The following is a 25,611-nucleotide window of genomic DNA, read 5'->3' on the forward strand; positions in this document are numbered from 1 at the left end:
ACAGTAACTTAAAAAGCAAACAGTGACTTGATAAAATTTGGATCTAATACTGGTAATTGTACAAGGTTTGGCAGAAAACAACAAACTTTTGTAAAAAGTTTGCTGCAAAATAAGATTAGAAAATTTATAAAGCTTTAGAATTAGATGATTTCTATTATGAACTTTCTACTATATTTGTTAACTTCAGACTATAAACAAAGGCACTTGTGTCTCCTCTATCTTGTTCCTAAAGGTGACATTCCAGAGACAGTTGCAGAGTCTGCACTAGCTTGTTAGAGGTAGCTCTTACCTTGCGGAACCTCATTAGCTATTCTAAGCCAAGTAAGAGGAGGACAAATGAAAGTACCATAGCGTACTCAATTCTTGTTAATTATTAATATATACATTTCCTTATAAATATATGCTTCTATAATTAATATTTATTAATAGTTTACTTTTATGGCTACCTACCGAAGATCAAGACCTTGATTTTGCCAGATATTTTCCATAATGCGAATAATTTGAAGTGTTAGCATATCTTGCCGTAAATCTGAAATTCAAATAATATGTACCACTGAATGTCATAAATGCAACTTGGGGATCATACTAGCACATTGTTTTTGAATGAAAAACAAATAAAGCTATAATTTACTCTTCAAAATAATTTATAAGAAAGCAATATTCTGATTCTTTAATCTACTTCTAAAGTATTCTCATTAACCTATCTGTGTAACGTTAGGGAAAGCATGCATTTTTTTACTTCACAAAATTTTTTAAAAAGTTATTTATTTTTCACTTAACCATCTGTTTATTCTAACAGACTGGGATCAACAGAATTCCCTGCTGAGAGGTCATTCCCTAATAGAAAGTCAAGGATTATCCTCCCTGTTTCCCCCAACAGCCTAGACTCCAAATAAATTGAATTTCGTTTACATGTCTCCTTAACAGACTACATTCTTCCTTTGTATTTTTTATAATTATTTGTTTAATGTCCCTCTTTTCCCTGTTAGAATATAAACTAAAGAGGGTTGGGGTTCTGTTCTACTGCTACAACCCCATAACTTTCCATACTTTTAAAAAGTATTTATGGAATGAATGGATGCTCACACCATTCATGCAAAAGACAGAAACTGATTTTAGGATTTCTAATTCTGAAGGAGTTCAGAAATGCAACCTCAACCAAAGAAGATCAACTGGAGGTAGATACCACACTCAGAGAGACACTCACTTATTCTTCTTAGGACTGCTCCTATACATTTATTACATTAGAGACTGCATCAGCATATCAAGACAACCTTTATTTAACAGACATTTCCTCTCCTCACCCTCCCATAACATGCTATCTTCATACCCTAGAAGCCCCAAACCCCTATTCTTTTCTGTAGCTCAGGACACCATGAAGCTTTAACTATCTGAATATTCTTCATGTCTCATATTCTGTGGGACTCCTGTGTGTATCTAATTAAATATCATTTTTCTTCTGTTACTCTGTCTTATGTCAAGTTAATTTGTAGGCCAGCCAATGAAACAGAAGAGTAGCGAGAGGCCATTTTTCTCTCCTCTATACATGTATTCTCATTAAAAATTAAAGAAGTACTTGGGTTGGAATTGCAGGGATCAACCCTCCTGTTGATCTTCAACAAGTGAGTTCCTTCTGGAGGATCCATCATCAGGCAGGTAAGGGGAATGCAGAGAAAGCCTCTGCCTGCATCTACTGCTCCCCAAGTGCCCTCAGCTCAAAGTAATTAATATTATAAGTATCATCTTCGGGGGTAACATTTCCTCAACTCCGTGTGTGTGTGTATTCCAACAATAAAAACATATGCTTACTGTTATATATTTTTTTCTCAAGTGTATTCTTTAAATCGCTTTCCTTAGTTTTCACAGTTCATAAATATCCTGTGTAGAAAAAAGTAGCTAAATTCACGGATCATAGGCTCATTAATGCTCTTCCTTACCATCCCCATTTTTAAAGATGATCTCATTGTTCTGAAACAGTAACTCTGACATGATGTCTGGGTTCTCCCAATTCAACCACAGTGGCCTTTTTGCAGAGGACATAATTCGACACTCTTCAAGCCTTTAAAATAGTTAAAAACTTTACTAAGTACCTTAGCCTTGTTATTCTTATTATCCTTAAACTTATTGTAAACTACATATACAGGATAGCTTTTGGAAGTGCAAAATTTTTAAACTTTTTCAATTTTTATTTATGAATTTGCTTCTAAGGAGTGCAAGGAAAAAAATAAATCTTAGGCTTTAAGCATTTTTATATGACATGGGGACATATTGTTTTCTAGATATAATATTCCATTTCTTATCCTATGACATCAAAAATTTTAGCTATATTATTAGCTATAAAATGTTTTACACTTTTTTAAAGTAGTAGAAACTCATTATAATAGACATTTTGACTTTTATCAAAATTTTATCTACAAAAGGTATTGATTTAAATATATCAAACTCCCAAGAAAGTACCTCACCTGAGATTTCCCAGTTGATGAGCAGGGTTTAAAGGAGACAGAAAGCCCTGTAGAGCATCCATGAAATCTGGTTGCCTCATTTGCTCAACTAAAAACTTCATTTGTACCTGATTTTAAAAGAGCCAACATGGTTAGAAACTGCTGTTATAAAAAGTAAAACTAACTTATTATCTAACACTGATGCCTTGGTATGGTATCATCTCTGAATTCACTTTCTGGATGGGTTGCCCTCTAAACAGGAAGGTTTCTACAATACAGCACTGCACCTCGATGAGAGAGTCAACAAAGGCAGCGCCATACATCTTCCAGGGGCGAATCTCTGCTTGCTGAGTTTTGGTTCTAGAGCAGGACTGATTAACTGTGGCCTGCAGGTCAGTAGCCAGTTCTTTTTTTTTTTTTTTTTAATCAACTTGCATTAGGATATAGCTACATATTAACTGCTTTCACATGAGAATAACAGAGTTGAATAGTGAAGACAGAGACCACACAGCCTGTGAACTTTAAAAAGTTGACTATCTGACCCGTTAAGAAAAACTCTGCTACACCTTGTTCTAGAGGAAAAACTAAGTAGACCACAGTATTGTAGTTCAAAGACCTTACTTTGGGCTTTTCAGAAAATATCACATTTATATTTTGTTCGGTAAAAAGGTCTAGTGAGGCTAAAGAGAAGTGTGGGGAAAAGACTAACAAAAATATGTTACATGAAATCACACACTACATTCAGGTTCTGGTAGATAGCTATAAGAAATATTCCCTTTAGCCGGCGCCGTGGCTCAATAGGCTAATTCTCCGCCTTGTGGCGCTGGCACACCGGGTTCCAGTCCCAGTCGGGGCACCGATCCTGTCCCGGTTGCCCCTCTTCCAGGCCAGCTCTCTGCTGTGGCCAGGGAGTGCAGTGGAGGATGGCCCAAGTGCTTGGACCCTGCACCCCATGGGAGACCAGGAGAAGCACCTGGCTCCTGCCATCGGATCAGCGCGGTGCGCCGGCCGCAGCGCGCCTTCCGCGGCGGCCATTGGAGGGTGAACCAATGGCAAAAAGGAAGACCTTTCTCTCTGTTTCTCTCTCTACTGTCCACTCTGCCTGTCAAAAAAAAAAGAAAAAAGAAATATTCCCTTTTAATCAATTCAAACTGAAGCCTAGATTGTTGAGCTATCATGTAGTACCTGGCATTTTATTTTAGGAAATCTCCATCTATTAGAAATATAATGTGAGGGGGGGCAGGTTAGGCATTAAAAATAAGAATTAATTTTCATGCTTAAAATTTAGTAATAAAAAATTTCTTTCATACTGAATTGAATAGCCATTGTGGACTAGGTGTCCTATACTCACACAAAGGCATATCTTTTCCCACCACTGTCAATCCTAATATTAGTACAACGTATATTTATATACCTTATCATCCACTGTTATAATAAAAAAATAAAACCACTCAAAGCAATTGCTTTTGCGTCTATGACTGCAATTTTAGTTCCCTCTCAGAATTCAGAACTTTATTTAAGCCAAAATGTTCTGAGTAATGAATTTCATGTTCCTGATTAATCTGCTGTATCACAGCTAATTTATGAAATGAAAACTCTGGCTTAGAAGAAATGCCTATATCTAGCTTCTTTTTTCATAACTCAGGTACAATATAGATATGGTAAATTTTTTTCCTTCAAGGTGTACCATCCCCTCTTGCCCATAAATTACAGTATCAGAAACAGTACATTTTCTAATACAATGGTATTTGAACTTATATATATTTATATAAATATGCCAGAATTTCAATAAAACCAACTCAGTTACATACTATATGATTAAGTTCACACAGTAACTTTCTTTTTAAAGTTCTTCTTTTCCCTTAAAGTAATGAAGATGTTGGAAAAATTCATTCAGTGCTGCAAATTTACATTCTTGTCCTTTGGGGACTCACTAATAAACTGGGATTTCAACTTGCCCCTCTACCGCTCATTTCCCTACAGGTGAGCACAATGATCTCACTCTTTACAGTAGGATGTGGTGGATTAGACTGAGGAAAAGGGATTAGGAAAAGGTCATGAAAAATCTTTATATTTCATATTCCTTAATTATACTATTCTGCAGATGACTAGAGCATGTCATAAGGACATGAGTCCATTTTAAACTTAGAAATGTAAAAGTTAATCTCTTTCCATTTATTTTCAGATATTACTAAGAGAAAATAAATGATCGAATAAGGAAAGAATAATTTTTAATATTTGGGGCTATATAGAAAAGAAAGGAGAGGAAAGTAAAAACAACTAATATTTCTTGTGCACCTTGTATGTTCTAAGGACTGTGTAACAGGTGCTTTGTATATTTCTCACAAGAACCCTATGAAGAAAGAATTATTGTCATTTTGTATATAGGAGAGGCAGTGGAACTTGGACCCAAATTCTAAGCTGCTTGATTCCAGGGATTATATGATCTGAATATACACTGGACTTATAAACAACGCTGCTCACTGAAGGAATAGAGTCTTAAAAACAAACTAAATAGTCACACACCTTTTGTGTTTCATCCTTTTTCTCCTGTTTGAGAATGTCAGTCAAGTTAATGAGCTTTTCCATAGCCTCAACTTGCCTATTCAGGTGCTTCAAATACATTCCACATGCCCGGCAGTAGGACTCCAAAAGCAGGCCAAACCTCTGACTAACTGTTTTATTGTGCATCTCAGATCTAAAAGATCAGTACAAGATTAAATGAAAAAAAGAAAAAACTGGTCTTAAAAGAATAAACATATACTATAATGATAAGATGATACAAAACCTATCACTTAGAAGCAAAATGAGTTTTCAGGTAGTTCCTAGACAAGTAAATTTAATAACAACTATAGTTTTTAGGTTTATTACAACTACTTTTCATTCATTAATTTCAGTGTAAGACACTGAAAAATGAATAAAGGAAATTGGACACAAAATGAATTAAGTAGGCAGGGTTCAAAGAGTCTAATCCAACTCCTTTAACTCTTCTGGCATACATGTCCACACTTTTCTATACTGCCTCTAAATTTAAGATATTTTAAACCTAGCTTCTAGGCTCCATGTTTTTATCTTAATATTTATAAAAATCATATTAGGTAACAATCTGTTTTTGATTTATAAAAAAAATACAGTTGATGACCTTTGACTATTAGAAATGTCACATTCTGCAAAATATCTTGTATTCTTAGCCTGTTTTCTAGTAAGAAACATGGGATTTCTGTCACTACTATTCTTAAATCCAAGGTAAGATTTTTTTTTTTTAATTTTTGGATATTTCAATCCATACATAGTGTGAAACCTATGGCAATATTAACCTGGACCCAGCAAATTTTGCTTTGCTTAAAATGGAATTATAATCTAAAAATGTTACAGCTCTCACTCATGAATGAAATTGTTTTGAATTTTATTGATTATTTAATTTTAAAGAGAAAAAGTTGAGATGCTCATCACTAGTACCATACTTTCATTATGAAAAATTCTTCCAGCCAAACAAAATAAAATACAGAGGCTGGCATTGTGGTGTGGTAGGTAAAGCAGCCACCTGCTAAGCTGGCATCCCATATGGGCACTGGTTTGTGTCCAAGTTGTTCCACTTCCAATCCAGCTCCTCGCTAATGGCCTGGGAAAAGCAGCAGAAGATGGCCAAAGTGCTTGGACCCCTGTCATCCATGTGGTAGACCTGGATAAAGCTCGCTCCTGGACCCTGGTTTTGTACTGGCCCAGATGTGGCCATCTGGGAAGTGAACCAGTAGATGGAAGATCTCTCTCTGTAACTCTTTAAAAAATACCTTTATATCTTTTTTAAAAAAAAAAAAAAACTAGGGGATCTTCTTTTATTTATTTACCTGTTTTTTAAAGATTTTTTTTTTTTTTAATTTGAAAGCAGAGTTCCAGAGAAAGGAGGAGATATAGAGAGATCATCCATCTGCTGACTCACTCCCCAAATGGCCACAATGGACAGGTCTGTGCCAGGCTGAATCCAGGAGCTTCTTCCGGGTCTCCCACCTGGGTGCAGGGGCCCAAGCACTTGGGCCATCTTCCACTGCTTTCCCAGGTGCATTAGCAGGAAGCTGGATCAGAAGCAGAGCAGCTGGCTCTTGAACTGATGCCCATATGGGAAGCTGGCGCTATAGGTGGAGGCTTAACTTGCTATGCCACAATGCTGACTCCCCCCCAAAAAAATCTTTATAAAAATAATCTGAAGTATAAAAGCAATAAATATTGATATATTTATTAAGAAAGCAAGTAAATATATATTTAAAGAATTTAGGAGGGAAATATTTTGACTTACTTTAAATGCCAAAAGAAAAAGTGCCCAATCCTTTGGTTAGTCAATGCTTTCTTGAGTAAAAATCTCACAAGAAGGTTATCCAAATACTGTTCATATTTTAGGACCTAGTGATTAAAAAACAAAAATCCCAGATCCATGAGGGTCAGTTTCTACATGGCTTAATTTAAAGAAACATTTTCAGAAAGAAAAGTAGATATTACTGATAATAAAATTTATTACTTTTTCAAGCATAAAACTAGTTAATGCAGTAGACTTTGGATGTGGCACGGATTTAGAATAAAACATCATTTTTCTATTTTCTATTATTTTACCTGTACTAGCTGAATTAGATACTGAGAAAGCTTGTCATCTGTTAAATATTTTTCCAAGCATCGAACAGCAAAAGCTCGAACCATCGGATCTGGGTAGTTGCAGTCCAGGAGCTCCATGGCCTGCTCGGGTTTTATTGGAGGCCAATCTTTTACCAAGCAGTACATCTGTTTATAAGGAAGACAAGACATACTAAACTGATCTTCTGTATATAAAGAGAATTGAAAATGAATCTTTACATGAATGGAAGGGGCGAGGGAGCGGGAAAGGGGAGGGTTGCGGGCGGGAGGGAAGTTATGGGAGGGGGGAAGCCATTGTAACCCACAAGCTATACTTTGGAAATTTATATTCATTAAATAAAAGTTAAAAAAAAAAAAAAGCAGAGAGTTATAAATGAACCCTCCAAAACCTTGTCTTAAACTGGTTTTAATATGAGTTATGAAAGATTCCCTGAAAGATGGATTAAAATGTTCAGTTCTAATTAGTTGTATGTGTGGAAATGAAGTTATTTTTCTCCACTACATTACCAATATTAATTAATTTAAAAAACCATCTAATTCATGTTATATCTATGCAGACTTTCCAAGATAAACCAATTTGAGTAATATGCCACTTTCTTGTGGTAATCCCAAACATGCATTTACCTGGGCAACTTCATCTCTAGAATTCCATTTAACAGACAGAAGCAATTTGGGTAGAATCTCTGGAATAGTTACACAATAATGTCTGTGTGGGAAAGGTGAAAGAAAATAAAAAAACATTCTTACATCTTGGTTTTTAAAATCAAAAGATATCAGTGTTTAACTCTAGTTGTATATGTATCTACAAATATACTGAGACACAGTTAAATAGCAAAAGAGATGGGAGGAAAATTCAAATGGAGAAGTACTTAAATTTAGCTGGTAGTTAAGAAAAATTATGAATTTATGTTCTACCACTCTTTGTATGACTCCTATTGTTCACCTATTTAGGTAACATGAACCACAAGAGTCACCAATTCTGTTGCCACTGGACAAAACATATTCTGATGGTCTTCCTGCAGAAATCAATTGTAACTGTTATATTTACATATACAATGTCACTTAATAAGTAGCAGGATACTTTCTTTAGAAGTGAAATAAAGGCATTACATTCTCCCTCTGAGAAAGTGCAGGAAAAAAAGAAAAATGGGAGAGAACTGAAAATATGATATTCAGATCAACTAAATAACAAAAAACTAAACTGATCTAAAACTACTTTTTAAAAACATATTGAATTTGATGTGCAAAAATCCTTGAAAAAATCCTCTCACAGGCTGAGAATGAAAACAGCCTTCAGTGTGGAAACTAAGATCCAACACTGCATGCTCTTCTAGAAATATCAATTGATAACCATAATTTTAAAAAAGGAAATGTTAATAAAAATAATGTAAATTATGATTTACTCTAATAAGTATGGTAAAAACATGATGATATCAGCTAAAGACAAAGTTTCACCTTTTGTAACACAGAAAAAACAGATCTCCATCCCAACACTTACCTGTGGCTCCACAGAAAATCTTTCTCTTGCTCAGTGATTTCAGATAGAGGATCGCGTGTACAGATTGCTCGGAGCTGTTCTTTATCATTTTCTCTTAATTCATTGTCTCTTGCTAGTCTGTTACTCTGTAAAAAGAAGTAATATATGGTTTTCTTGGTCATATTTTCCTTCTGGGTTCATGACTGATCTACAAAAAAGGCAAATCAATTTTCAATAAACTTTAAATTGCCTGTTAAATGTTATAAAATAATTCATTTTCATGCAAGACTTTATGTTCAGAGATCCAGTAACTTAACATGGTTAACATTCCCACCAATCAGAGAACAGCAACTGCCCAAGATAATCAGGGAGACCAGATTGAGATATGAGGGGATGGTAGCAAATAACTTACTTCTCTTCCTGATGAGGTCCTTGCCTAATATCCTATTAACTAATCTGCTAATCTTCTGATAGAAGAGAATAACAAACAATAAAACAATAAATAAAAATTAAACTGCTTCATGTTCCTTGCTGGAACACATCTTTCTAATTGTTACAAGGCTTTCAAATTTAAAAAGGAAAAATTAATAAATAAGGGGGAAGAAATATATCATTTAAGCACTGCCCACTGGATATTAGGAAACAAAAAAGGAAATAAATTTTTATATAATTTCAAGTAATATGTTTATTCCCTTTAATATAGATGTATTACCTGTAAATAATTATGAATGTATATTAACATTATACAGGACAAATACATATCCCCTAATCATTTCTAATGACTACAAATGAAAGCACACATCCAAGCTACTTAGTTTTTATGCATTTAACATGTTTAATTTATTCAACAGTTAGAAGAAATATTAGTGGTACCTATTTGTTCAACAAACATTGATTAAATATGTACCACATGCCTTGTCCTGTTCTTTCTTTTGGGGTTAAAAACAGTGAAACACTGTACTAACAGAGTATGCATTTTAGTGGGAAATCAAACAAATAAGACAAAGACTGGATAGTTGACATAAGTACTCTGAGTGACATAACAGAAAATGCCTGAGTGGCTACTTTTGACTGAGTATTTGGAAATGGCTTCTGAGAACATAATACAAGGTTCCTCAAAAAAAATTCGTGGAGGGCAGGTATTGTGGCACAGCAAGTTAAGCCACAGCCCAAGAAAGAGGGATCCCCTAGGAATGCTGATTTGAGTCCCAGCTGCTCCACTTCTGATCTGACTCCTTGCTAATGTGCCTGGAAAAACAAGCAGATGGTAGTTCAAGTACTTGGGTCCCTGCCACCCATGTACAAAACCTAGATGGAGTTCCAGGCTCCTGGCTTCAGCCTGGCCCAGCCCTGGTGGTTGTAGCCATTTGGGGAGTGAACCAGCAGATGGAAGATTCATCACATCCTCTCTTTCCCTTTCTTCTTCTCTATCACTCTGCCTTTCTTAAGTATTTTTTTTTTCTTTTTTAAAAAAAGATTTATTTATTAGAAAGACAGAGTGACAGAGAGAGGCAGAGACAGAGAGAGAGAGATCTTCTATCCACTAGTTCACTCCCCAGTTGGCCGTAACGGCCGGAGCTGCACCTATCTGAAGCCAGGAGCTTCCTCCAGGTCTCCCACATGGGTGCAGGGGCCCAAGGACTTGGGCCATCTTCTACTGCTATCCCAGGCCATAGCAGAGAGCTGGATCGGAAGAGGAGCAGCCAGGACTAGAACCGGCGCCCATATGGGACGCCAATGCTTCAGGCCAGGGTGTTAACCTGCTGTACCACAGCACCAGCCCCTTATTTTTATATTTTTAAACATTTATTTGAAAGGCAGAGTGACAGAAAGCAAGGGAGTCACAGAGATAGAAGGAGAGATAGAGATCTTCCATCCACTAGATCACTGCCCAAATGGCTGCAACAACCAGGTCTGGGCCAGGCGAAAACTTCTGGAACCAAGAACGCTATCCTGGTCTCCCACGTGGTGGGTAGGGGTCTAAGTACTTAGGCCATCTTCTGCTGCCTTCCCAAGTGCATTAGCAGGAAGCTGAATTGGAAGCTCAGAGTAGCTGGGACTTGAACTGGCTCTCTGATATGATGTGCTGGTATTGCAAGTAGTAGCTTCACTCAATGTACTACAACACTGGCCCCTGGATTCTACTTTTAGTGAAGGCAATTTAAAGGGTGAATATCATGATATATTTTTTAAAGATTTATTTATTTATTTGAAGGAGTTACAGAGAGAGAGAGAGAGAACCACAGAGAGAGAGTGAGGGCAAGAGAGAGCACAAGTGTGCTTCCAACCGATGGTTCACTCCCCAAATGGCCACAAAGTTAGGACTGGCGGGGGATGGAAGCCAGGCACCTGGAACTCTATCTAGGTCCCCCATGCTGGCAGCAGAAGATGGCCTAAGCACTTGAGCCATCTTCTGCTTTCCCAGGCTCATTATCAAGGAGTTGGATTGGAAGTGAAGCAGATGGGACTCGAATTGGCACTCATATGGGATGCCAGCATTGAAGGTAGCCATTTAACCCACTGTATACAATGCAGGCCACAAGTATCATGATTTCATAAAGATTATTTCTGCTGCTATGTGGAAGGGGAAGGAGAGAGACGAGTTTGAAAGTTATTGCAATAGTCCAGGCAATAGATAACAAATATGCATCCCTCAATTCACCTGGAAAAATAGTCATTATTGCTATCACTTGGGTCCAATGGACTCTAATATTATTTTTTATCTTTGTCAATTATAAACCACATTGTCTAAATGCATTGTGTTTGAAAACACCAATGGCTCATAATTTTGTTGGAGAGAAGATGCCTGTATTTTTTTTTCTTTCCATAACTCTGACTTTCAAATAAATAAATCTTCCAAAAAAACTACTGTCCATTCATTGTTATTCAAGTTTGAGAAAATTCGTAAAGTATACTGTCATTTGATATTTCATTTATACACTAAGTTTCAACATCATCATCAGTCAGGAGCTATGGTTCTCAACTGGAGTGATTTTCTCCCTTGAACTCCAGGAGACCTTTAGCAATGCTTGGAGACATTTTTGGTTGTTACAACTTGGTGTAATGGTGCTCCTGGCATCTGGCTGGAGGCCAGGGTTGTTGCTAAACATCCTGTAGTGCACAGGATATCCCCTATAACAAAGAATTATTTGGCACAACAGTGCTTAGATTGAGAAATTCTGCTACTGAGTCCTATTATCTATTTGCCCTCATATTGTAATTTGTCTAATAATTGGGAAATATCTTCAATTATCTTCTGTTTGTAACTATGGGTGGAAAGTAAAAAATTATGAATTCTCAACAGTGTTTACTGAAAGCCTTAAAAACCCAACCAATGAGAAAACTGCAAAGATGGTACTTGCAGACTTATTTTATACTTCTGGAAACCTGATGAAAGTGTAATAAAAAACCTGAAAGATGATATAATAGTGATGATTTATCTTACTAGTGTATCATCCTTCTAGGCTATTCTGTCCTTTTATATTTTCCTATTATTTCAGTCTTTTTTTTTAGCAGTTTAGCTAAAATTTAGCACAGTTGAAAATAATTAATGAACAAAATGATGAAATAATTCCTAGAATGAAGTAGTAGAATGTTTTAAGAACCAGGAGAACTAACATCTCATAATGTATCTTAGGTTTATAACAGCTGCTTACAGATCTAAAGGGTACTTGAAAGATAGAGTGTGCCTCATTCTATTGTAAAAATAATTTTTTTCTTTTTCTTTGATTGAAAAGTCTTCAAAAAAAGAATACCAGTTATAAAACACCAATACTCAGAAAGAGAATTGTTCAAGGAAGAAACTTGTCTTTGGAATTAAATGCAGGAAATATATTATTATATTACTTAGTTTATAAAAGGAATTGCTAAACTTATTGGGAAGATCACTGTAAACTATTAACAAAATTCCCAAGTGCAGTATTCCATGCTACCTCTTGGTGCTGCTGTTACTGTTCCTGAGACAGACATATTTCAGACCTCTTGGCCTGATATTCATTGGCTGGTCTAACTATTACCTACAAATGGGCCAAAGAAAAAGTGATAAATTCGGAAAATGGGAAAAAGAGACACAGAAAAGACGAAACATCTTATCTTAGCACTGACATTTTGCCATTGAGAAATGAGAATGAATGGTCCCTGAATCCAGTTTTACTGTAGTTTCCAAGTTATGGCCAAGAGCAGATAACTAAATTAATATTTAAATCACATTCTATATACCCTCTTCTCTGGGGAACGTGAACTAATGTGGTAAAGATTTGCTATTTCCTCTGCTTCCAAGCTCAACGAACAATGTATTTATGCTTTTGTCTCAAGTTCAAAGTTTACTACCTCAGAAAAATCTTTCCCAAGCCCAATAAATATCAGTCTTTCCCCCTCAACTCTTTTACTCTTAACACATGCTTTATTCCTTCATTGCACCTACCATGATTTATAACCTTAAATTTTGGCTTTTATCTGTTTAATATTTACCTTATCATTAGACTGTATATTCAACAGAGGTTTGTTTAGTTCACAACTTAATTACCTACTGCCTACCCAGGTGCTTTACAAATAGACTGGATTCAATAAATATTTGTTAATTGAATATAGGCAGGCTAGATCTCTGAATAAACAAAGAAACAGAGTTACAATGAAAATATTAACATATAGGGCATTTTTTCTTTTGCAATACTGTCCTAGAGTTCATAGTATCTATGGAGTATATACTAAAATACATAAACCTTGCCCATATAATGATTATGTACTCTAAATATTATGATTGACACCTAGAAACTCAATGAGTGAACTGCCTTACCAGTCCTGCATGGGAATAACTAAATCCTGCTTCTCTGGATACAGACCAATTGGCATGTTCCTCAATCACTGACATATCTGGAAACTTTACCACACTGCTGAACCAGTCAAACTCCAACTCTAAGCATGGAGTTTCCTAAGAGATGGAAGAAAAGTTATTTTATTATATATATATGCATATATATGTAATGCTTGATTATCATTTTAAAAATCTAATTTGTGAAAGTAAATAGCTTACTTTATTTGGATTTGACCCAGTAACACCAATAGGGTTCAGTAGATCTTCTAATCCATGAGGTACTGGCCAAAGATTCAGAGCCATTTTTCCAGATACCAGAGTGTCAGTGTAATCAAACAAGTTTATATTTCCCCAAGCCAGTGGACAGTGTTCCTTAACGAAAAACAAAGCAGAATATTCACTCCTCTATGGATTAAAGTATAAAATGCATTTCAAAAGACTTTTCTTCCCTGGAAAGAAGAATTCAACAATTGTCTAGAGTAATAGCGATATGAGACTTATAAAAGCCAGACTGATTTTTCAACGTTTAACTACTTCATTCCCTTTTTACCATTTGAAATTACATGTATTTTCTTTAATAATAAGTAGGAAATATGAACCAACACAGGGAGACAGATAATTGCATTTAGTCACTGCTATGCAGTTGTTTTGTATGTTTAAAAAATTCTATTAATATGAACTCAGGATATACTCACTAGTCATGAGTAAATTCCAGAAGTTCTCCCAATATATTCTTCTATAATACATCAATTCATTAAACATTTTTAAAATTTAAAATGGGTTTGTTAATTTTTAAATAAAGAAAAGATATGCATTTCAATTAGTAGTATAATTAGAAGTTTTTATAGGAAAATATAATTGTTTCTTCTGAAACACTTTACCTCCTTAGCACCCTTTCGGCCTTTAACAGAGCATATAGAAAGGCAAAGTCGAGCAGCACGAGGAAGATCAGGAATGTATATATCATAATTCAGCCATTCATTCCACCTATGTAAAATTTTAAGGAAAAAGAAAACTTATCAAGAAAAAGCCTTTACCCAAAAGGAAATGAATGACGTCTACAAATCAACAAGGAAAAAACAAACCAAACAAGAAAATAGGCAAATGATCAACTAGAATAGGTACTTTATAGGATCATATTCAAATGGCTAATAAACATCAATATTAATTGTCACGTGGAAAAAGCAAATTGAAATTTTGTGGGAAATGGTTAAAACTGTAAGATGGTGATACAAAGGAATGGAAAGAATATGTAGTAATAGGAGGTATCAGACACTAAGAGTGGGGGTATAATTTGTTACAACCAATTTGGAAAACAATCTATTGAAAGTAAACATATGGTGGCTAGTGCTGTGGTGTAGTGGATAAAGCTGCCGCCTGCAGTGCTGGCAGCCCATACAGGCACCAGTTCAAGTCCGGCTGTTCCACTTCAGATCCATATACATATAAAAGTACTTTTATATATATATATATATATATATATATATATATATATATATATATAAAACAATTAAGTTTCTCATCTAAAAATGAAACCAAAGAAATGTGTACATTTTATGCACAGAATGTTACAAGCAGAATTATTTATAGCATCTCCAAACTGCAAGCAGCCCAAACGTCCAGAGCAAAATAAACTGTGGGATATTAAAATAATAGAATATTACATAGCAATTAAAATCAACAACAGTTACTAACAAAATAAATGAAAATAAAAAAACATTTACAAAATAAGATAATTTCGCAAGAATTCTAAAGACAAAATCCCTAGAAAGTCTTATTGTACAAATACAGAGAGAAGAAATTCTGTGGAATTTAGTAAGTCCACAGTAGTTTAAGAAAATCTAGCGGCGGTGCTGTGGCACAGCGGGTTAATGCCCTGGCCTGAAGCACCAGCATCCCATTTGGGTGCAGGTTTGAGACCTGGCTGCTCCACTTTCAATTCAGCTCTCTGCTATGGCCTGGGAAAGCAGTGCAAGATGGCCCAAGTTCTTGGGCCCCTGCACCCACGTGGGAGACCTGGAGGAGGCTCCTGGCTCCTGGCTTCGGATCGGCGCAGCTCCAGCTGTTGCGGCCAATTGGGGAGTGAACCAGTGGATGGAAGACCTCTGTCTCTCTCTCTCTCTCTCTCTCTGCTTCTCCTCTCTCTGTGTAACTCTGACTTTCAAATAAATAAATAAATCTTTAAAAAACAGAACTCTAAAGATACATTTTTTATAAGATTTATTCACTTATTTGAAAGGCAGAGTTACAGGGGAAGAGAGAGAGACAGACAGACAGACAGAGTAATGTCTGTCCAAATGACCACAACAGATAGAGCTGGGCCAATCCAAAGCCAGGAGCCAGGCACTTCTTCTGGGTCAACACGTGTGTGCAGGAGCCCAAGCACTTGGGTCATCTTCTACTGCTTTCCCAGGCACTTTGGCAGGGAGCTGGATCAGAAGTGGGGCAGCTGAGACCCGAACTGACACCCACATGGAATGCTGGCATTGCAGCATTGCAGGCAGAAGCTTTACCTGCTACACCACAACACTTGCCCTAAAGATAACATCTTAAGCGTATCTAGGACTTTTTATTACTTCTAAATATTTAGAATTGCTTATAAATTTATAGGAAGTATTCTATACATTTCTGTTTTCTTAAAGTTTATTTATTTTAAAGATGGAGTAACAGAGATACAGAGAAAGTGAGAAAGAGAGAGAAAGAGATAGGCCTTCCACCTGCTAGTTCACTCTCCAACTGCGCCTAGTAGTCAAAGGGTAGGACAGGCCAAAGCCAGGACCCAGAAATTCCATTCAGGTCTCTTACATGGCAGTAAAAAAAGTATTTGGGCCATCATCTGCTGCATTCCAGAGACTGCAGCAGCAGGAAGCTGGATGGAAGCAGAGACGGGAAGAAATCCCAGGCACTCTGATACAGGGTGCTCACGTCCTCAGAGGTGGCTGAACCTGTTGCACCACAATCCCTGCCCCCATATGCTAAGAGAGCTATGTTTCATGAATATATTTGTTCATCACTGTGTTGTCAGAATAAAGCACGTTTCCCTCTTCTAAAGCCAATCCATCCTACCCACAAACACACACACACAATGCTTTAGTTTTAGAAAATGGTTTCATATATGAGTGTTTATTCCAAAATATGTCTGGCTTTGAGGTATAACTGGTGATATTTATGAAATCATAAAGTAGCTAATTTATCTGGTTTATGGAAAGCACAGATTTGTAATGAGCACTTAATCTCAGTAAGAATTTTTTAATCTACTTTTCTATCTTAAAATTTCATAATCATTCACATCGGAGTTTTTAATAAACAACTTAAAAAAATTTCCATAAAATAAGATTTACTTTATTTATTTATTTGAGAGGTAGAGTTACAGACAGAGAAAGGGAGAAACAGAGAGAGAGGTCTTCCATCCACTGGTTCACTCCTCAAATAGCTGCAATGGCCAAAGCTGGGCCTATCCAAATCCAGGAGCCAGGAGCTTTTTCTGGGTCTCCCATAGTTGCATGGGCCCAGCCAGTTAGGCCATGTTCCACTACTTTCCCAGGCCATTAGCAGGGAGCTAGACGGGAAGTGGAGCAGCCAGAACTCAACTGGTGCTATATGGGATACTGGCATTGCAGGTGTAGGCTTAACCTACTAGGCCACAGTGCTGGCCCCCCCGTAAATATTAATATTATCCTTAAAATTTTGCCTTTTAGACTAGAATTCTGGAAGAAAAGTTAATCAAATATAGTCCTTTCTAAATAGTTAACTTTAATTTATTAGAATTCTAACATTTTAACTGTACATTATTTAACAATTTATCTTTTAATTTTATAAAGCTAGTTTATTTTTAGTACTGAAACAACCAGGATAAATTTATCCAATATTATTGGAGTTTCTGTTTGATGCTTGTTGAACTCATTGGGTTGGTGGTTATAGTTTTTACCAAATTTGGAAACATTTGGCTATTATTCCTCAAGTATTATTTTTCTGTTCCTCTTATAATTACTCTGTCCAACCATGACAAACATGCAGCATGAATGGAAAATAAACTGTTGTTTCAGCAAAAAGTAAGACATCCTGAGGTTGTTTGTTACCCAAGCATAATTTCTTTCATTTTTTTTTTCAAGATATTTTTATTTGAAAGGCACAAATACAGAGAGAAGAGGGGAAGAGGGGAAGAGAGGGAGAGGGAGAGCGAGAGGGAAAGAGAAAGAGATCCTCCATCCGCTGGCTTACTCTCCAAATGGCTGTGGCTGGGGCTGATCTAAAGCCAGGAGTTTCTTCTGGGTCTCCCATGTAGGTGCAGTCAGGACTCAAACCTGCACCCATAAGATGCTAGCACTACAGGTGGAGGCTTAACACACGCCACAATACTGCCCTGCCCAGCATAATTTTTAACCTAAGTGATATTCTTTCTGATCGATACTGGTTCAGCTGGGGTGAGGGACTCTGTCTCTTCCTGTTGGTAAAGAAATCTACTATCTCTTTGAATGCTACCTAAGGCTCTGTAACAACTTAATTATAAGACTTGACCTTTTCCTTGACTTCCTAGAACTCAGTCTAAATTCATTATGAGTTGTATTGTTACAGAGTTCACTTCAGCTTTATTGTGATTCTATACAGCTAATTTTCAATACCAATTTGAATTCTCTTAAAATGCCACTGCTGTTATATTCAGAGGTGGATTCTGATTCTCAAGTGAATCTATAAAGAAAAGGTAAGAAATAGGATGGCAAGATTTGGAGTATACTACCTTTTAAAATTTATTTAGTTGTTTAAGTTTTTGAGATATACAGAGAGAAGAGATAGAGTGAGAGAGAGGCAAAGTGATGAACAAATAGACTTATAGGACTCAGCTCTCTTAGAAAGCTGGCTTACTCCCCAAATGTGCACAATGGCCAGAGCTGGGCCAGGCTGAAATCTGGGGAGCTAGGAGTACAATCCAGGTTTCCCATGTAGGTGGCAGAGACGCAATTACTTGACCCATTACCTACTGTCTCCTAGAGTTTGCATCAGCAAGAAGCTAGAATTGGTGGATCCAGAATCCAAATGCAGATACTCCCTTATAGGTTGTAGGCATCATTACTGGTACCTTAACCACTAGGCCAAATGTCTACTCCTGAATTACACTACCATTTATTATCTTATTACATGAAAGCAGTAATTTTTAAAAAAAGATTTATTTATTTAAAAGGCAGAATTACAGAGAGAGAGACAGATACAGAGAGAGAACCAGATAAAAACATCTTCCATCTGCTGGTTCACTCCCCAGATGGGCATAAAGGCAGGGGTTGGGACAGGACGAAGCTAGGAAACTGGAATACCATCTGGGTCTCTTACATGGGTGGCAGTGGCACGAGTACTTGAGACATCTGCTGCTGCTTTTCCAGGCACATTAGCAGGGATCTAACAGACATAAACCAGCATCCATATCGGATGCAGGTGTAGCAAGTATGGCTTAACCCACTGTGACACAAAGGCAACCCACAGTAGTAATTTAAAATGTTCCCAGCAACCCCCCGACTCCACCCAAGAAACTGATTTATTCCCAAAGATCTGTTAATTGAATGCTATAAATATTTATTTGGGGGAGTGATTTAAAGGAAATGGCTTCATAGTAGTTTGTTTTAGGAGTTGTTATACAACTCTTACTTACCCTGATGGAGATAAAAAAAAAAGCCAGATTTTTTTAATCTAACATGGGGAATCATTAGTGCAAACTGTAGCCAGATTTTGTTTCCTCCTTGATATAACAGGAATAGAGAATCAAAAAACCCTTCCAATAAAATTCTAGGAAGAACCAATGAAGTGATCTTGAGATTGATACTCATTTGATAAAGTCCTTAGGTTCTATATGTAAATGTCTGGTAATTCATATAACTTGTATAAAACTACTGATATAAAACTTTATTGATTGGGGCCAACGTAGTGCAGCAGTTGATGCCACCACCTACAATGCCAGCATCCTGTATGAGTACCAGTTCATGTCCTGGCTGCTCCACTTTGATCAATCTCCCTGCTAACGTGCTTGGGAAAGCAGCAGACGATGGCCTAAAAGTGCTTGGACCCCTGCTAGCTACCCAAGTGGAAGACCCAGATGGAATTCCAGGCTCCTGATTTCAGCCTGGCCAGCTCTAGCTATCGTGGCCATTTGGGGAGAGAACCAGCAGGTAGAAGATCCCACTTTCTCTCTCTTTTTCTTTCTCACCCCTCTCTCTTACTCTTTTACATAAAATAAATAAATTAAACCAAAAACCCCTTTATTGACCCCACTGCTAAACACTGATATATCCTTGGAAATACAATTCATATATTTTCTTACCTGGGATTGGAACAAGGTACTCTTTGAGTGTTCACATTGTCACATAAAGGTTCTCCTCCATGGTAGATACCTGTTCGAACATAGATCTAAAAAAAAAAAAAAAAAAAAAAAAAAGTGTACAAATAGATACACTCAAACATATACACATGTACACACAAACTGGACAAAATAAAACGTTCCACAATATAAACAATGCAACTGATATGAATGAAGAGAACAAATGAAAAATTTGTTCAGACATTACTTTTCTGTTCTTCACATACTTGTAATAATAAATTAATACTTATACAGATTCTTCATCAAAATTTGCTGCTGCCTTCATCCATTAGTAACAATGGGAACAACAGATTAATAATAATAAAATATTAAAATAAGACCACAGTCTATTTAAGCTAGGAATGTAATTCAAAGTTTTTCATATTTTAGAAATATAAATTGGCATATATACTAAATACTACTTAAAAATTGTAGGAGCTGAAATAGCATGTCAAGGAAATTAATGTTTCTCTAATATGACACAAGGCTATTTCCAATAAGTAGGATTAATAAAGACCATGAAAAGCTTCATTTCAGGTGAAATGAGGTTTTGTTGCCCAGATGAATCCTGTGAAGTTTTCAGTTTTTTTTTTTCCTTCCATCTGATGATTCACTCCCCAAATGGCCCCAACGGCCGGAGCTGTGCTGATCCGAAGCCAGGAGCCAGGAGCTTCTTCCTGGTCTTCCACATGGGTGCAGGGGCCCAAGGACTTGGGCCATCTTCTACTGCTTTCCCAGGCTATAGCAGAGAGCTGGATGGGAAGTGGTGCAGCTGGGTCTTGAACTGGCGCCCATATGCTATGCCGGTGCTTCAGGCCAGGGTGTTAACCCACTGAGCCACAATGCTGGCCCCAAAGTTTTCAGTTTAACAGTTTAGAATTACAGATATGAGAATTATCTGAATATTAGTAGAATTATAGACATTAGAATTACAAAGGACTGTGAGCTGTGTAATAGCTATAGTAGATGGAAACTAATAGAATTCATTACATATTTTTATTTTCTGAGATTTAGGTGCTTTTCTAGTTATATGAAAATATACTATAGGTCAACAGATTATTACATGATCAATAAAATATTTTGGTAAAACAATTTATATAAAATAAGCATAGTATTTCACCTTACCTTGTCAATGTCTCGAATATTTACATTCACATAGGTAGCACAAAGAATTTTTATTCTGAGTGCACTATTTATAACCCAAAGGGATTTTGTAGATGTTTCTCCATTCATATATGGTGTAGCAGTGGAGATGCGTCTGGAATAAGATGGCATTGTAAAACAGTCCATTGGCAGTTGAGAATAAAGGCTTTCTTTAGCCATCAGCATCAAATTGGGCATCCTCCCAAGCATTATACAGCTTCTTATATACTGTAAGAGAGAAAGGAGAAAGGGAGGGAGTCATTTCCCATAAAATTTCTCATTTTAAAAGTGACAAGTAACAGTATTATGAGAATTTACACATTAATCTGCATAGGTGTTTAAAAAATCTAACATTATAGATAGTATTTTTTAGTAGTTGCTATATTCGTAACATTAAAAATACTAACATTTTAGAATTAGGTTATAGTACAGATCAACCAAGCACCTCTGAATATAAAGTATATATATGAAAAAAATTAGATCAGCTTTTGACACTATAGTTCTATCCTTAATTGGAAGCAAAAAACACAACAAACAAAACCAAAATCAGTAAGAGTCAGAAGATACCCATTATGTAAATGCCATATTTAACAAAAAAAAATCATTTGGCAAGACAAACATTCAATCTACTAAGTCATACTCTGTTCAAACATTTCCTAAGAAACAATTTCTTTCTTAGAGCAACAAACCATAAATAGATGAGGCTCACAAAATTATGGATGTATTAAAATATTAAACAGCCTTGGTCTGAACATTGAAGTAGTAGTTAAGACAGACATTTTTAATATAAATGTTTCTGTGCATATATTATAAGGTTTTATTTTCTTACCCCTATGACTCATTAGACCCTAAGAAACCTGAAGGCCAATACCATGTTTTGATACTGTAAATTAGTATTTGGCATATACTTAATACATAGTTACTTTTTTTTTTTTTTTGACAGGCAGAGTGGATAGTGAGAGAGACAGAGAGGTCTTCCTTTGCCGTTGGTTAACCCTCCAATGGCCGCTGCGGCCAGCGCTTCGTGCTGATCCGAAGCCAGGAGCCAGGTGCTTCTCCTGGTCTCCCATTCGGGTGCAGGGCCCAAGCACTTGGGCCATCCTCCACTGCCTTTCCAGGCCATAGCAAAGAGCTGGCCTGGGGCAACCGGGATAGAATCCAGTGCCCCAACCGCGACTAGAACCCGGTGTGCCGGTGCCGCAAGGCGGAGGATTAGCCTGTTAAGCCACGGTGCCGGCCTGATATATAGTTACTTTTTATAAGCATTTAATGAATAGAAAAGAAGGTAGAGTAGTATTAGTAAGACATTATTAATAGTACATCTGAACAACTGATTGTGAATTTTTAAAAATGCTTATTTTAGTTCCTTTCTAGTACCGTTGCTTGGGAGGGGATAAAAATCATGAAACAGTACATATTTTGGAATTAGTGTAACTGCCAATATTATCAGTTTCTCAAATTAAACAATAATTTCAGTATAAAAAACTAATAAATATTACTTACTAATATTAATTAGAAGCATGTTCTAAAAAAAGACACTATTCCTTGATGTTATCCCTTTTTAAATTTAAAATTAATATTCTTGGGGTCAATGCTGTGGTATAGCAGGTAAAGCCACTGCCTACAGTGCTGGCATCCCATATGGATGCCGGTTTAAGTCCCGGCGGCTCCACTTCCAATCCAACTCTCTGCTATGGCCTGGAAAAGCAGTGGAAGATGGCTCTGCACCTTTGTGGGAAAACCAGAGGAAGCTCCTGGCTCCTAGCTTTGGATTGGCTCAGTTCCAGCCATTGTGGCCATTTGGGGAGTGAACCAGCAGATGGAAGACTTCTCTCTTTGCCTCTCTGTAACTCTTTCAAATAAAATGAATAAATCTTAAAAAAAAAAAAATTAATATTCTTGAACTTTTTACTTACCTTATACTGACTCAGAGGATATTTTTCTAAGAAGTATTCATCACATCCACACACTTTTAAAATATACTTGCCCTGATATTCTAAAACACATAGTTTTAGTTGTTCAGAGGATAGCAACATGCTCCGGGTTTTCTTCCTGATTGCTTCAGCAATTACTTGTTCTGGCACACAGTCATGGTTGATTTTCAGGGTATACTTCTGTTTATCATTATTTGGAGAAACTATTACCCAAATCACCACTATTATTTGCCCTATTAACAGGAAAACATTATTAGATGCAATCACAATATCTACTTCGAGACAAATTTCAAAAAGTATAGATGACCACTATAATCAAACTAATTAAAGTATTGGTAAATATCAGGTAGAAACAGGAATTTTCATACCTGACAGGGCTGCCAGGCCATATCCAAATCTCATGTTTTATGAAAGCAAATAAAATTGTGCCTAGTCACAACTAACTGGGACTAAGCTCATTTCCCTTCTAAAACTACAGAACATACTTCAAGTGTGTATCCCCTGTGAAGAGTGACTCATGATAGCATGAGAGGTTTATCAGTACCGAAATTAACAGAAAGAATTTTTGGTAGCTATGGGAAGTAAAACAAGAGAATAAACAGACACACAGACGCTGAACTGGAATGACAGAAAAGACAGAAGAGGAAGTATTAGAGAATAGGAGGGACAGGAAATGGATTTCTAATTTTCTCTTTTTAAGATCAATTAAGTCAGGGAGTTAACAAAAATGATTAAAATGTAAGGACTAAAACTGCAAGGTGGGTATTTAGCCTGGTGGTTAAAGTGCTGCTCTCAATTCCAGCTTCCTGTTAATGCACATCCTTGGAGGCAACAAGTGGTGGGTCAAGTAACTGGGTCCTTGCCATCCATGTGGAAACCTGGATTGAGTTTCCAGCTCCTGGCTTTAGCATAACCCAGCTCTGAACGTTATGAGCATTTGGGGAGCTGATGGGAGAACTCTACCTGTTTCTCTTTCTGCTTTTCAAATAAAATTAATTAATTTAACAAAAACTATGTTAAAGAGGTGTGGCTGTTTACAGTACAATTATTTCAACTTTTTTTATATTGGAAATTTTTGGTAAAATGTTGAAGAAAAGTGAAGAGTATTTTAAAAAGTATGCTGTAGTAGAAAAATATTTTGATTTAGTTTTTTGTTATAATAAATTACTGTGAACACTATGAGTGAAATGTAGTTAAGATGTTTTGGGGCCAAGGCTGTGGCATAGTGGGTAAAGGTACTGCCTGTGGCACTGGCAACCCATATGGGTGCGTTCAAGTCCCGGCTGCTCTACTTCAATCTATCTCCCTGCTAATGCACCTGGGAAAGCACTGGAAGATGGCCCAAGTTCTTGGGCCCCTGCACCCATGTGCGATACCCAGAAGAAGCTCCTGGCTCCTGGCTTTGGATTGGCCTAGCTCCAGCTGTTGTGGCCATTTGAGGAGGGAATCAGCAGATGTTAAGATTTCTCTCTGTCTCTCCCTCTCTGTGTTAACTCTACCTTTCAAAAAAATAAAACTTTTAAAAAATGTTTTAACGTATTCTAACAGAGTTTTATAGTTAATAGTGTGTGAGAATAATATAGTACATTATTTTAAACTGAAAGCTTCACTTTTTTAATCTTGAAAAATATAGGTATTTCTTCAATGCTATGACATTTACTTCCAAAACAGTCATTTATATGTTATGTTCATTTCATTTTAGAAACTGATGTATGAAATGTCAAGTCTACCTCTATAAGATCACTCATTATGATCAGACTTAATTACTATATTTAACAATAAAACTATTTTTTCTTTATAAACATATATTTATATGATATATAATAAAAAATAATGTATAAAGCTTCCCAAAATTTTATAAAATGTTTCTATTTATCCTAGTTTTTATTTTCAGTTAATCAGCTTTCATTCTGTTAGTATCTAAAAAGAGTAAATTTCGAACTCAAATTCTTTAGTATTTTGAGATTAAATAATTTACATAGGGATCAGCATGACACATACACAGTTTATTACACATAAGTGTTACACTTGGTGCTCAGCTGTGTCTTGTCAATATCAGCAGTCCCTGTCTTTCAGAAGCTTATCTTCTAGGTGGGAAAAGACTGTACTGAAAAACAGGTACAGACATAGAATTCTGCTATAGTGATGATGATGGCAGACTGACAATTTTCTTACCTTTATCTAATTTATTATATATGTGCTTTGGCAGTTCTGGTGAAGATTCTACATTTGGAGGATAGACATACATTGCTCTACTATGAGGTGAATTCAGATCTCTAAGATCCACAGCTTCTTTACAAACATTCAGAATATTTCTTCGGAAGTCCTGTACTTCTGGATCTTTAACCATATCAAATTCACACACTGGCATGCCAATAACAAAACCTTAAAAAAATTATATAAAGAACATAACATTCTATTAAACATTCCATGTGGACTAGTTTCTTACAAACAGGAAACTGTGTAAATCTGGAAGATCACAAAAGAGTAAAGAAGTTTATCTGGGTTAAAAAAAATTGATGAATACATATAGTAAGAGGTGACAAGGTCCCAAGTAGATCTGAATATATAAAAGGTAATATATTCAGTAGTTTAAAGGCAGAAACATTATGCAAACAAAACTGGGATACAACAAATCTACATCATCCCACAAATGATATTTCTTAAAGAAAACTTTACAGGGTAACACTAAGGTGTTAAAAATAGTTCCATAGTTCATCAGTAAAAAGTACTTCAGATTTCTAATTTTTTTTTAATTAGGAAAACAATTTATTTGATTACAAAAGTACTGGTTCAGATAGGTATTTTAGTAACAGATAATAGCTAAACTTCATAGT

The 25,611-nt window shown here is 36.2% G+C and overlaps 1 protein-coding gene across 4 annotated transcripts in view; it reads right to left on the reverse strand.

Annotated features, from left to right (window-relative positions):
* The window catches only part of PIK3CA (phosphatidylinositol-4,5-bisphosphate 3-kinase catalytic subunit alpha), a 101,380-nt gene that overhangs the window by 11,938 nt on the left and 63,831 nt on the right, over positions 1-25,611 (reverse strand). For all 4 annotated transcript variants that reach the window (XM_062211544.1, XM_062211529.1, XM_062211521.1 and 1 more), the window contains 15 exons: positions 24,950-25,159; positions 22,757-23,007; positions 20,823-21,068; positions 19,662-19,747; positions 14,236-14,341; positions 13,574-13,726; positions 13,337-13,471; positions 8,563-8,687; positions 7,689-7,770; positions 7,047-7,211; positions 6,736-6,839; positions 4,968-5,139; positions 2,463-2,569; positions 1,938-2,059; positions 451-529 (listed from right to left, as the gene is read on the reverse strand). In XM_062211544.1, the coding sequence (XP_062067528.1) occupies positions 451-529; positions 1,938-2,059; positions 2,463-2,569; positions 4,968-5,139; positions 6,736-6,839; positions 7,047-7,211; positions 7,689-7,770; positions 8,563-8,687; positions 13,337-13,471; positions 13,574-13,726; positions 14,236-14,341; positions 19,662-19,747; positions 20,823-21,068; positions 22,757-23,007; positions 24,950-25,159 (2,143 nt within the window). The remainder of the gene's footprint in view (positions 1-450; positions 530-1,937; positions 2,060-2,462; positions 2,570-4,967; positions 5,140-6,735; positions 6,840-7,046; positions 7,212-7,688; positions 7,771-8,562; positions 8,688-13,336; positions 13,472-13,573; positions 13,727-14,235; positions 14,342-19,661; positions 19,748-20,822; positions 21,069-22,756; positions 23,008-24,949; positions 25,160-25,611) is intronic.

Source organism: Lepus europaeus, chromosome 2 (assembly GCF_033115175.1).
Source record: "Lepus europaeus isolate LE1 chromosome 2, mLepTim1.pri, whole genome shotgun sequence".
In the NCBI taxonomy this organism is placed as follows: Eukaryota; Metazoa; Chordata; class Mammalia; order Lagomorpha; family Leporidae; genus Lepus; species Lepus europaeus.